Source organism: Microtus pennsylvanicus, chromosome 7 (genome assembly GCF_037038515.1).
Source record: "Microtus pennsylvanicus isolate mMicPen1 chromosome 7, mMicPen1.hap1, whole genome shotgun sequence".
Lineage (NCBI taxonomy): Eukaryota > Metazoa > Chordata > Mammalia > Rodentia > Cricetidae > Microtus > Microtus pennsylvanicus.
This window is the reverse complement of record NC_134585.1, coordinates 30,719,087-30,733,125: the sequence shown is the minus strand read 5'-3', so window position 1 is coordinate 30,733,125 and position 14,039 is coordinate 30,719,087. Positions and strand designations below refer to the sequence as shown.

General features: G+C 46.2%; 1 protein-coding gene across 1 annotated transcript in view; it reads right to left on the bottom strand.

The window, feature by feature from the left end:
* The window catches only part of Creg2 (cellular repressor of E1A stimulated genes 2), a 34,999-nt gene extending 21,172 nt beyond the window's left edge, over positions 1-13,827 (bottom strand). The window contains exons 1-2 of the mRNA XM_075980357.1: positions 13,098-13,827; positions 10,235-10,404 (exon numbers count right to left, since the gene is read on the bottom strand). Coding sequence (XP_075836472.1) covers positions 10,235-10,404; positions 13,098-13,532 — 605 coding nt within the window. The 5' untranslated portion in view covers positions 13,533-13,827. The remainder of the gene's footprint in view (positions 1-10,234; positions 10,405-13,097) is intronic.
* Between the last annotated feature and the right edge of the window lie 212 nt (positions 13,828-14,039).

Below are 14,039 nucleotides of genomic sequence, written 5' to 3'. Positions count from 1 at the left end.
TCCTCTTCCTCCCGGCATTCTGTTCTGTTTACTCCACCCACCTAAGGGTGGGCCTATCCAATGGGCCTAGCAGTTTCTTTATTGCTTAGCCAATGAAATCAACAGATTGATATATGACACTCCCACATCACTTCCCCTTTTTCTGTTTAAACAAAAAAAGGAAGGCTTTAACCTTAACATAGCAAAATTACATATAACAAAACAGTTATCAAGTAAAAATTACATCAGAAACATTCATACATATAACAAAATTAACCGTAAATCTCTATCAATAAAGCAAAATCTATACTAATGCAAATTATTCATGTCTATATCATATCCCCCTTTAAATGTAAAAGAACATTTATAAACTATATTTGGGAACATGGGCGCAGTTTTTTCTCTCCAAACTGCTTCCTGCTGAATGGGGGCGTCGTTAATTAGGTCTTTCATGGTATAACCTGTGTGCTAGTTTCATCTCAGTTGGTAGTTGAGCGAAGCAATTTTCTGAAGATGTTCACAGCAACCCTTCAGGAGGACGTGGTCCATCATACCAAATCGGAATAGAAGAAATCCATAGAGTCTCATCCTCTGTGAAAACAAAATAAGAAACTCCTTTCCAAAGCATCATATCCTTAGATCCAAATTCTGAAATCGTAATACCCTTATATCCATTCTGGTTTAGCTTGGCAGCCCATGTAATGAAATGTCTCTCTGTACTTAGCTCCTTCACAGTCAAAAAATTTAAAGAAAACACAATAATACAAAGAATCCAGACTCTCTGTGAATTTTCCATCTTTACGCGGCTTATTTTTATTTATATCTGTAACTATCTGTACTCTGTCTCTTTAAAGACTTTACTTTTTTCTTTTTAAACCATTAACTTTATTCTCTATATTCTTTTTCTTCTCTCTCCCAAGCCTACGTACATTCATCCAACAGTGTGACTCATTTAGTGGTCTGAATCTGTCCTATTGTGAATCTGCAATTTTTTACTATCCAGGAGCACTTTTGATTTGCGCCTTTAAATCACTAGGCGCTTAAGAATTTAAACTGTGACATTCCTAGGTTAACTTTTTGCTTTTTGAGCATATATCTTTGACCTGGAATAACCCTGTAGACCAGGCTCTTTGAACTCTCAGAGATCCGCCTGTCTCTGCCTCCCAGGCATTGGGATTAAAGGCGTGTGCTACCACACCTTGAAGTCACAGAGGTTTATCTCCCTGTGCCTCCCAAGTGTTGGGATTAAAGGTGTGTACACACAACAACTCTCTTCCTTTTCTTTTTTACTTTAAGAACTTTAACTTTTAGCTTGCGTATATTTTTAACACACAGTAAATCATTTAAAATTTTTCTTTGTCTTTGATGCTCTCTTTACTGTATCTCTCTCTGTTTTTCTGACCACATGAGTCTTTAATTTACCAAGCAATATCAGTAGGACTAAAGGCGTGGCTTTGCCAGCTAGATCCAGTCCATTCCTTAACTTTCCAGCCTCGTGGCGGAGGTACTGGCTGTAGCCACGTTTATAGCATTTCAAGGTCCCTGCCAGCCAGCAAGCTACAACAGACAACACTCAAGTCCTCTCTCGGTAGCCGGCCCTCCTGCCTCAAACAGTCAGAGTTTGCCCTGGCAGGATGGCCCAGAAAGCCGGCATTTTTAAACGGCGCAGCTTTTTTCCTGCTACGGCTGAAAACCGAAAAGCATGCGTTCAGGTTTTCGTCACCACCGTTTAAGTGTTTCGTGGCAGGACCTCTTAATGAGCTGTAGGGATTTGCAGCTGAAGCTGAGTCAGGAAAATTTCAAAATGGAGGGCGTACCATTTTGTGCTAGCTCTGGGGCCGCCAGGTAGGAGCGGCACTCAGCACTTTAATTCTGAGACTGAGCACGCAGCACAGAAATTCTTTTCATCCAAGTTACATCCAAATCTGACACGCAGAGCACTGTGCAGTCTGAAAACACGTCTCTGTATGGCGGCAGGAATCCGCCATGCTCTTCCGCCTGCCTAAGCCTGATTCTGCCTTCTTCCCAGGAGCAGGCGGGGAGCTCTGAGTCATCGTCATGGTCTCAGAGCACTCTCCTTCCGATCCCAAGGGAACACAAACATAAAGCCAGAGTTTGCACTGGTGGCACAGCCCCAGGAAGCAGCGCTTTAAGATAACACAGCTTTTTTTCTGCTGCTGTTGCTGAATCAGGAAATCTCTCTACGGCACGCCACGAACAAACAGCAAAAATCTGTGTTAAACTCTCTCTCCATTATTTTTAAGCCTTCTCAGGTTTTTTAAGTGGGTTTAGTCCATCACGTGGGGCGCCATCTGTAGTAATATGAGCGGCAGCGGGGCTGCGTCCCCAAATCCCCAGCCGCCTGGCTCGGCTAGCTTATGCCCCAAATAATTACACGGACACTGTATTCTTTTAAACACTGCTCTGGCCCATTTCTAATCATCTGTGTAGCGCCCCTAGGTGCGCTTACCGGGAAGATTCTAGCCTAAGTCCATCCTGGGTTGGAGCTTCATAGCGTGTGTCTTCCCTGGAGCAGGTAGCATGGCGTCTCTCTGAAGGCGTCTGCTCCGGAGAGGAGAGCTGTGGAGTCTGCCCTCACTTCCTCTTCCTCCCGGCATTCTGTTCTGTTTACTCCACCCACCTAAGGGTGGGCCTATCCAATGGGCCTAGCAGTTTCTTTATTGCTTAGCCAATGAAATCAACAGATTGATATATGACACTCCCACATCAAAGGAGGAGAGGGGGTGACGCTGCACAGAGGGTCACTTACTTAGAGGATTTATCGATTGCTTTCAAGAGGCATGAACGAGAACTAGAGCAGAGAAATTGGATTCAGCTCCCGAGTCGGATTAGGGCCGGGCACATATGCCACATGACATGCATGTCATGGAGACTCATCACAGCCATTGCCAAACAAGTTGCTGCCAGCAGGTACTTATAATGTGTCCTTTGATGAAGAGCATCCTGGGAGCTGCTCAATGAACAGGGCACCTTTCGAAGCTGTCCCCAGGAGTCAGCCCCAGAATTATGTTTGGTATTAGGCTGAGTTGATGCTTACGGCAAATATGTACATTTAGTCTTCTGTTTGCTTTTGTTTTCTGAGACAGGGTCTTGCTATGTAGCCCTGACTCCTCTGGTGCTCATGATTTAGCTCAAGCAGGCCTTCAACTTGTGGGAATCCTTCTGCCTCAGCTGCCCAAGAGCTGGAATTATAGGGGTATATTACCCACCTGGCTCCACATTTTATTCTTATAAAAACAGTTAATAGGCATCTAGGTAAAACACAGCATGGCCATTCTTGCCCATACCTGCAATCCCAGTGTTGGCAGGCATTGATAGGTGGATTCTAGAAACAACAGCAACAAAAGATGTGGAGGGTGATAGAGGAAAACTCTCAAGACTCCCAGAATCCTCCTGTGGTCTCTGTAACCACAGGGAGGGTTCACACATGTACACACACACACATGCACACACACACATGCACACACACGCACACGGGGCCATTGGTCTTTGTCATTTCTACAACCTCTTCTTACATGTCACAAAGGAATTATTAAACTCAGACATACTAACTCTGATGTTTCTGCTCAGTAAAGACTGGGGGCTCTGAGCCCTGGCAGCATCTGCGACATCCTTTTTATCAGAAGCCTTTTGGGGAAGAGGGGACATGCTTCTGAATCCTTGTTTATGATAAGCAAATTAATGCACCTAGCATTTGTCCAAAATCACCCTTCAATTTGTTTTGACTTCGGGAAAAGCATTTGATAACTCTTTGGGTTCCACGGATAGCCCAGTCTACCCAGGTAAAAACTGGTCCATTGCCATTGAGTGGAATATGAATCAAGGGAACGGTCCTTCCTGGTCCAGAGGGTTTCCTAGCCTGCTCATCTAGAGGCTGCAGTACTAAACCCATGGTTCAAGTATGCTTACAACAGAAGGTGAGATGCTGCAGTAGAATTTCTGCTTCTATTGATCACAATCGATTAGATCTTCACACAGCCAAGTCTAGTGTCTGAGAGTAAATTCACTCAGGGCATGGGCACATGCCCATGCATATGTGAGTATCTGTGTTGCCTGGAAAGCGAGACGGAGGAGGGCTAGCTGAGGGTTGCTGAGATCTCTTTTAAGGTGGAGTCTTTTTCAATTTGACATCTTAACCTGGGCTGGGAAATAGGTTTCCAGCCCTAATTCATTTAACTAATTAAATGAAGAAACCACAGCACCCAAAAGTAAACAGACTAATTAAATAAACCACTTGAAGTAAACTAATGACTATTAATAAAGACAAATTCGTAGGCCGTGATGCCGACAAACAGAAAGGCCTTCTCCCTTGCTGCCTCTCAGACTGTATCCTTTCCGTCTAAAATGTTTGATTATCAAATACAGACAAAACACATTGAAGGGACGCAATGCAATGACTTGCTGTATGCATGCATTGTGTAATGATTGCCACGATCAGCTTAGGGAGCCTATGTGTGCTGAGCCACGCTGAGCATTAGAGTCCCAAACCTGAATGTCTTACGACTGGAAGTCCTCACAGCGTCCAGCATTATGCATTCCTTTCTTCCCTGGCTCCTGAAAACTGTCTAGTCCTTGATTTTGTGAGTTCAACTCCTGAGCTCACACTTTTCTTCTTCTTCTCCACCTCCTCCTCCTCTTCTTCCTCCTACTGTATTTTGAGACTGGTTTTGCTGGTTGTGCACTGAGCAGCTCTGGCTGTCCTGGAACTCACATTGTAGACCAGGCTGGCTTCAAACACATAAAGATCTGTCTGCCTCTGCCTCCCAGTTGCTAAAATTAAAGGTTCACCACCACCACCGCCCAGCACTATTTCTTCTTTTTGCCAGACTGTCATTTTAATTTCGATTTATAATAGACACAAGTCATCATATGGGCCAAATTGTAGTTATTCATAGACTTTTCTCGGAAGCACTGGAAATGCACTTAAGATCATGTATGTGTCCACCTTCCAGATGCCTCAGACTCACCCTGGAGCGCCTTCAGACTATAAGCCCTCACCCTGTGAGAGGTCTGGTCCTCGGGCTGAGGGAGGAATGAAGCTGTCATGGAGAGGTCTCTTTTGTCTCTGCCTCCCAAGTGATTGAAAGGAATTCTTCTCTCAAGTTTTGGGAGCTTGTGCTTTACAATATATAATCTTTGCAGAATATGCACAGTTATCCCTGGGGGTTCCTGGGGAATTACATTCAGAATGCTCCTTGGGTGCCAAAATCTGCAGGTACCTGTGATGGTTGGAAAGAAAATGGCCCCCACAGGGAGAGGCACTATTAGGTATGGCTTTGTTGGAGTAGGTGTAGTCTTGGAGGAAGTGTCACTGTGGGGGTAAACTTTGAGGCATCCCATGCTCAAGCTACGCCCAGTGTGGCACACACTTGCTTCTGCTTCTTGTGGATCAAGATGTAGAACTCTCAGCTTTTTCTCAAGCACCATGTCTGCCTGTGTACCGCCATGAAGATAATTGACTAAATAAACCTCTGAAACTGTAAGCCAGCCCTAATTTAATGTTTTCCTTTATAAGAGTTGCTGTGGTCATGGTGTCTCTTTACAGAAATAAAAACTTTAAGACAGCACCTAAGGCCCTCTATAAAGCGAAAGTATTATGTTATACTTTATTTCTGTAGCATGCACGTGTGCACATGCATGTTTACACACATGTGCACACACATGTGAATATGTGCGCATGTATGTGCATGCCACATCACATGCCTGGATGAAAGAGGACACCTTGGGGGACTCAGTTCACACTCCATGCCATGTGGCTCCCACGGATCAACCTGAGGGCATCAGCCTGAGCCGTGGATATCCCTATCTGCTAAGCCATCTCACTGGCCTCTACAAGCATTTTAGTAGTAATAATATTTGCATATCATCCTACCCTCCACATAATGTAAATCATGTTAGGTTCCTTATAATATTGAACTGATGCAAATACTATCCAAAGAATTGCTATATTGCACTGTTCGGGGAGGGGGCAGTCACAGCTAGAAAATGTCAGTTATGTTTAGTATGGACATATATATTTTTTTCTGTAGTTGATTACATCTATGGATGAAGACTTTCCCACTGTTTAACACAGAACTTCTTAGGTGGCTCTTCTTACTCAGGATTCACTGCTGCAAGGTATATTCAACCACAGATCCAAAGAGCCCTTCAGATTCAACCCCCACATCCTCCAACTGCCAAGAGAAGTCTGAATAAGCAGCATATTTAACTCTGTGCCAGCAGCAACTTTTCTTGGCTACACAGATGCATCAAAATCACCAATCTAGTACTTTGCTAGCATTGAGTTGTTTTAAAAACGTTTATTTATTTTTATGTGTGAGTGGTTTGCCTGCGTGTGTGTATGTGTACCACATGCATGCAATGCCTGGGGAGGCCAGTAGAGGTCACATGAATGCCCAGATCTGGAGTTATGCACACTTGTAAACTGCTATGTGGGTACTAAGAATTGATCTGCAAGAGCATCCTATACTCTTAACCACTGAATCATCTCTCAAGCCCCGAATGTTACCTTTGAAGGACAGGGTGAAGGCACTCAAATCTATATGCCTGGGCCAGGACAGTTTCACCCAAATACTCTTAGAAACTTTACTATGACATTAAGCAATAGAGTACAATCAAAAGTTTTGGTAAAACCTCTGACTGGATGAAGTGGCACAATGCAGGTTCATTTTACAGATTCATGTAAAAACCCCTTACGGGGACAGAGAGATAGCTCTGAAATTAAGAATGAGCACATGGTCAAGCAGGCTGGGGTTGGGACGCCAGCACCCAGGTTGTAAGCAGATGTCCCACAGAGGCCTGCAACTCTAGCTCTGAGGGATCTGTTACCCTCTTCTGGCCTGCGCGCGCGTGTGCGCGCGCGCGCGCACACACACACACACACACACTCACACATCATCTACATATAAGTAAAACAGTCAATTGAATAAGGACAAGACTTTCTAGTCCTCTAAAATCTGCCTCTTAGGAAGGAGTATGCATTCGTTTCACCAAGATACCAGCTTCTCTCTCCTTTGGTCAAAGAAATTACACGAGCAGCATTTCCTCATGGTTACATTTCCAGAGACTCTGGAACCGTGAGATTCTGGAGCCCTGGGTCCTCAGTTTCCTGCACCCTTTCCACTTGGAATCAACCTCTACAAAAAGGTTTATTTTTGTTCGTATGGGTGAGTATATGCCATATGTACACAGGTTCCCATGGAGGCCAGAAGAGGGCGCTGGATCTTCTGAAGCAGGAGTAACAGCCGGCTGTGAACTGCCCAGCATGGGTGCTGGGATCCAAACTCAGGTCTTCTGCAAGAGCAGTAGGCGCTATTAATTGCTGAGCCATCCCTTCAGTCCCTGGATCAGACCTTTTAATACACAGGCAGCTGATGGACTGAGATAGCATTCTGAGTGACATGCTGTGAGGGTTACTGAGTGGAAAGTGTTTCTTAGCTACCTGCCAAAGTACTTATATGAGCTTTGATCACAACGAGCCTTCGGGTCAGACTTTTAATTTGATAAAACTGGGTATAAATAAAATATTAAGAGAGCTGGCAAAGAGAAGCAGCAGGCATAGCGATCTGTTCTGAGTAGGAACGAATGCCTGGTCACACAGGGCCTGGCAGGGTTCTGTTAATTTTCTTCATGAAAGATTTCAGCAGAAGGTTGGACCAGTGCCTTCACTGTCATCACCATCATGAGAGCTGGAGGTTTCTCAGCCCCTGCCCCAGGTTTTGGAATTGCTGTAAAGCACTTGACCATGAACCCTGGTCTCACCGTTGGGATCTCCAGGCCCTGGGGACAGGCAGGAGTCGGCTTGCTGGTCTTTCTAAACTCTACCAAGGTGCTTGTCTGCGATGCAGTTCTGGTAGTTGCTTCTACCAGATGCCTCTCTCTAATCAGATGGCCCCAGAAGCTCCAGGCTTGCTTATTTGGGGGTTCTGGCACCTGTCTGTCTTTTAACGCAGGCTTTGACTTATTCAGCCCTTGTATTCAATGTTACTAACATTCTAGGTTTCAGGAGTAAGGTTAAACACAGTGCTGAACTGTGAACCTCACATCTGGGCCAAGTCATTCACTGGAAGGTACAGGCTCACTCCAGAATACTTGCTTGGACGTCTGATCTTTTCTAAGGCCAGTTTGATTTATATCATTTATATTTCAATACTTTAGAAGCTTAAGTTAGCTGCTAGTGACTGGCAGCTCTGGGAAACAGTTCCTTAAGAAGATTCCAGACACAGGGTACCAGTTGGGTGTGGTTTTTTTGCCTATCCATAGGTTAAGGATACAGGTGTGCTCTTGACCCTGGAAGCATCACTTCTGCTTAGCTGCTGTCTCATTTCTTACATAGATGTTTGTAATTTCTCTGTCTGGCCTTGCTCAAAGAAATTACACACACACACACACACACACACACACACACACAGAGAGAGAGAGAGAGAGAGAGAGAGAGAGAGAGAGAGAGAGAGAGAGAGAGCCTGAAAGTGTGCAGGCAAAAGCAAGAGACTGGATTAAGGCACTCTGAGACACACCCCTCCCCCCAGTCTCCTCATTGCTCCAGTCTTCAGTCCTTGCACCCGCCTGCCTGAGGCCTGCTGGTAGGCAGATCTTGTGCTGTCAAGCATAACTGCGCCTTGCTCCTGGAACTGAATTCTGTGGCTTGTCTTCAAGAGCAGGTATGCTCTGGGTTCTGGGATCAACACGTTGCAGCATGGCTGCTTTTAGGGACCCTGGAATTAGGGAACCACTGTGTTCAGGAAATTCTCCTGGGAGCATATCTCTAGTGGCAGCGAACTTGCTGACTGAGAATAAGGAGACTATTCCATGACAAAGGAGTACAATTTCTCTGGCTGTCATAACCTGGTGGGAACAGTGGAAGTCCTGTAGTTTGCGTCTCTCATTGATGAGGATAGGTGACGGGAGTGGGGTTGGCAAGGCCTTTCGCGGGCCGCATTTGATACCCCATTGTTGCTCTAATTGGTTTCCACAAGAACGAACAGGATGGTTGCTTGTTTTCTATGCATAGAGAATAGAGCTTCAGAATGGGCTCTAAATCACCTCTGTATTTGCAGATGAAATGGTAAAAGCTCGGGGTTGTTCCACCCTCCCCTCCAGGCCACTCCGTGACAATTGTTAATTTTTGGGAGTGGGAGGAGACCTCCATAGGAACTCAGTACAGTGTCTCCCTGGCAGCAAATGATTTGGGGCTTTGCATTTTGAATTTAGACGATGATATCTGAATGGATGCTCTATTTTTTGCTTAAATGTCTTTAGAAGGCTTTTCTTTTAGAGATTTTTTTCGAGAAAGTGTATTAAAGGATGCTGGCTTTGTAGTACACATATCCCTTGGGGAGAGAGGGGCTATAAATGAATTGAAAAAGCAATGCGCTCCAGCCCGTACATACCAGAGAGACAAACTACTGGCCCTCCTTTCGACCCATTCTTCCCTTTATAGGATTAGAACTTTGATGACCCGCCTGGATGGGCTGGGGATGTAGCTTAGTTGGTAGAGCGTGTTCAAACCCCAAGACAGCGTTAACTAAGTGTGACGTATGCAGCCTTGGCTATAGAGTAGGTTGAAGGCCAGGATGAGGTACACAGGATCATGCCTCCAAAAAAAAAAAGTCTCACAGAAAATACCCTGCGTCTATTTCCAAGGCTCATAAACACTCTCTAGGATAGAAATGATATGAATACCAACTTCCGATGGTTCAGCTTATGAATTTTCATTCTTATGTTGGTTTCGAAGTGATATATATTCAGCAAACTCTACATTACGAATTTTGCTCTTTTCCTAGGCTGTGGATACAGAAAAAAAGCCTCTGCTTTTCCTTTGAGTATGGTAGTCAACAAAGTGTATCGTCAAGATTTTGTTATAAAATAGTCTTTGCGTTAGATGATTTTGTCCGCCTGCAGGTCAATGTCAGCGTTCCAAGAAAAGTTAAGGTGGGGTAGGTTGAGCAGGGGTGTTCTGTAGGTTCTGTGTAGCACATACATTTCAACTGACAACATGTTCAATTTATAATAGGCTCACAGGACATGTGACCCCAGGGAAAGTCCAAGTCCAGGACCCTCCCATTTCATAGATGAATAAATGTTAGAAAGCTGGCTCCAAATCTGCTCGGTCTGCAGTACAATTCCGCAAGTAAAGGGGTCAGTTTCCTTCTGCGACAAAGCACAACCCACCTTCCACCTCTGCACAAACCTGTAAGAACAAACCCTGCCTCTCCCTTTCCCCTTCCCCTTCTACCTGCAAAAGTCTCCTTCAGATTCCGGCAGCATCAACGAGGCGATGGGGTTCTTCACCAGGTCAGCCACCACTGGGTCCTTGGCTGTCATGTAGAAGAAGGGAATCCCTGTGCTGTTGTGGACAGGGCCATCGCTAATGGCCAGGCAGCTCCCAAAGGGCAGTCCTTGGATCTAACAAATGCAACAATAACGACAAAAAGACTTTTTAGCGGTAGAGCTATGGGGAACACAAACTGGGGAAAAACTTTGTGTTGCCGGGCAGGAAATACAGCCCTGGGACCTTGTTTGGACCAGTGGATTTGACAGGTAGACTAAGACTAGGTGGGTCCAATCGACGCAATTCACCCAGTGATGGTTTCAGAATTTCTCTGCGGGGAGAGGCAGGTAAGAACATTCTGTCTGGGAGCTAAAGGATTCTGGAAGCTGCCTTCTCACAGCAAATATATTCATTTTATTGAAGGGTAAGGACAATGAGGCCTATGGAGAAGAAGACAGCGCTAGGCCTTCTCCCACAGGCTCCTCCTCAACACCTTCTGCCTGCATCATCTCCTCCATCCTTTTTAAACGTTGGGGATAGAATTTAGTTTGTTTTATAAACTGCTTGGTATTTGGATGCCAAGCATATTTATACTGCTTCAGTTAGAGCAACATTTCTTTGTTTATTAGTTGTATGTTGAGGTCAAGAACCTTTTGGTATATAACTGAACAAGTTATGGGAAGTTGATACGTTGAATATTCTTTTAGCCTAAATGGAAGTCACAGAAGCATGATATACTGATCACTGCCTGTGTTCACCTAGTAGATGGGGGAGGGTCTCCTGTCATGTCCCATGTGACTTTAAACAGAAATGACAGCATTTAAGTCTTAGTGTTCCCCAAACTCTCCTGCACCTACTTTGTCCCTTACAAAGAGCCCCCTCCTAGTGAGGCTGCCATTGTTTTCCAAGCACTAGACAGAGTGTGCACGATTGTGAAAGGAAGGGCTTAAATAATTTAGAAACATGAAAAATTAACAAGTTCTCCAAATGGCACTATTACATCATCCATACATTCTATTTTCAGCCTATCATGAACCGCTTAGCAGTTCATGCAAATGTTTTCTGAATTTACCAAGTTTTGGATTGAAAATCAATATTGCAAGGGGAAGGCCTATCGACGCTAACAAAAGAGCTGTCGGAGATCAAAATATCTTCACTACAAGGACACTAGATGCTTTTTCTTCTTTGGCTGTTTGTGTTTTTGTGAGGCAGGATCTGGATATGTAGCCAGAGCTGGCTTTGAACTCACAATTCTCTTGCCTTAGGCTTGCTGATGCTGGAACTACAGGGGTGGGCCACCAAGCCAGACGGGCACCAGATTTCTTTTGTGTGTGTGTGTGTGTGTGTGTGTGTGTGTGTATTCATGCATTCTAGTGTGCCCATGCATGTGGTGCTTGTGCATAGTGTGTATAGGAGGTCAGGGGACAACTTCCTGACTCTCTGGTGTCATTCCTTAGGATCTCTTACTGTTATGATTTGTTTTTAGATAGGGTCTCTCGGTGGCCTGGAACTCTCCAAATAGGATAGACTAGCTTGCCAGCGAGTCCTAAAAGATCCACCTGTCTCAACCTGCTTAGCACTGCGATTTCAAATCATGACACCATGCTTGGCCCAAAACGAAAACAAAAAGCAAAACAAAGCAAAGCAAAACAAAAAAAAAGCCCCAAACAAACAACAACAATAACAACAAAAAAACATGGTTTCTGAAGGTTGGAAAACTAAGATCCTCAAGCGTTCTACTGCTGAGACACTTCCCAAACTTTAGGCACTAGATTTTTTATTTTTGTTTCTGTTTTACCATGATTAGCTTCATATTTAAGCCCCATATTTTATTAAGGTATGTGTTAGAAGTGTAAAAACTGATCACACACTGGGAATACAGAACTGGCTGGGATTCTGACATAGAAAGCGGACAAGATCATTGTCATTATTAGGATAAAGTTGGTATTAGTTATTTTTTAAGAAAATGAAAAGAATTTTCAAGCTCTGCCTACAGAATTGCTTAATTTGTTTTTTCGAGACAAGGTTTCTCTGGAATTACTTAATTTTGTAGATGGGAAAACAGGGTGCCTTGGCCAAGCCAGGGCTAGTGAGACCCAGAGTTGAGGCAAGAACTCGACCCCCACACGGTGTGACATGTATCCTTCCGTGCACAGATTAATCAGGAACTCGGATCACATCTCTGTCTCTTAGGACTAAAAGCTTTCTGGAGGCTATTCTTACGGAATATGCGGCTTCAGGACATCTCCAAGCTGCTCTGGGAGGAAGCAGGCTAACGGGTGAATAAACCTTTGTGAACTGAAAGAGAGAAATTGCGGTTCAAACAGCTCCCTCCAGCAGCTACGCTCTGCCTAAGCCGTTTTTTTTTTTCTTAAAAATTCAAGTTCCATTTTTTTTAAAGTGTAAATTTCTATCAGTGCGTGGATGGTGCCTTTCCTTCACGCCTGCCTGGTGTGGGAGGTGGTGCGGGAGTCTGCCTGCGGGACAGTGCTCAGAGCCCGCAGGGGCTGAATACGCCTCATCAGTGATTCCAAAGGCGATCCTGTCTGCTTTCCAGGTCTCCGTGTGGCGCTGATTATTTGACCACCTCTTTGGCCATTTTAAGACAGGGATTAAGTCACTAACCACCAGACTGTTTCCCAGGGTCGCTTTCCTCACCACTCACGTGCACTTGGCCAGATGAACCGACTCCTGCACTAGTCAGGTTCCGTTATTCACAAGGCTATGCACCTGTGAAACCCGAGTCGCCTATGCCCGGGTGCTTGCCCCAGAATTGCCCGACCACGACGAGACATGCACCACCCCCGCGTCTCGACCTCTGGCTTACCTTTTCTTGGGTGGACATGGTGGCCAGACAGCCCCAGGAACTGGCGTGGACCAGGGAGCGGGCGGTGCCGGCACTCTCCCTCGGGCCAGGGGATGCTGCGGATGAGCCGCTCTCCCGCCGGTAGGAGAACATTCCACGCGGGGTCGGTGCTGGCCTGGCGCGGGCGGAGCCCCGAGGCCGCAGGTGCGTGTCCTCCTTGTGTGCCGAGGCCGGGAAGCTCTGCTGCCAGATGCTGCCCGAGTCCTCCAGCAGCGCGGGCAGTGCCTCCTCGGTGGACGCGCTGTCCAGCTCCTCGTCTACCTCGTTGGTGACAGCCCAGGACACGGAGCTCACGATCACGTAGCCGGCGGCCGGGGACAGCAGGGCGCTGCAGCATAGCAGCCAGGACAGGCGGGTCCCTGGACCCGCAGGGCGCTCCCCTCTGGACAGCGACATCTTCTCGCAGGCGAAGGGCCCTGTGGCGGGGACCGGTAGCCTAGCAGCGGCCGGCCAGGGGCGCCCCCCTGCGGCGGAGCGTGCTCCGGAGCCCCTTCTTGCTGTAGGATTGTCAGGTCTGCCTTTATTGCTCTACACCCTGGGGAGAAGAGACGTCTGCTGCAAGACCAGACTCCCGTCAGCTGCGCACATCGCCGCTACCGGACTCAGAGTCCAGGCGTGCCAGGGCCGGCTGGCTTGGTTTTCCGCAGACTGGCACGGGTTCCGCAGCCAAAGGGTGGGCGTTCACAACTCCAGCTCAATACACTCCTCCGCTCGACAGCTGTGAGGCGTCCTCCAAGCTGTCTAACTTCTCTGTGCCACCCCAGGACCGTGCCAGCAAGGAGGACATCACCAGGTTCAGTCGCTGCACCTTGAGCCCCCAGAACCATAAGGCACAATACACCTACATCATCCTTAACTCTCCCAGTCCGTGGTGCCATGCCATTAGCAACACAGACTAATAGT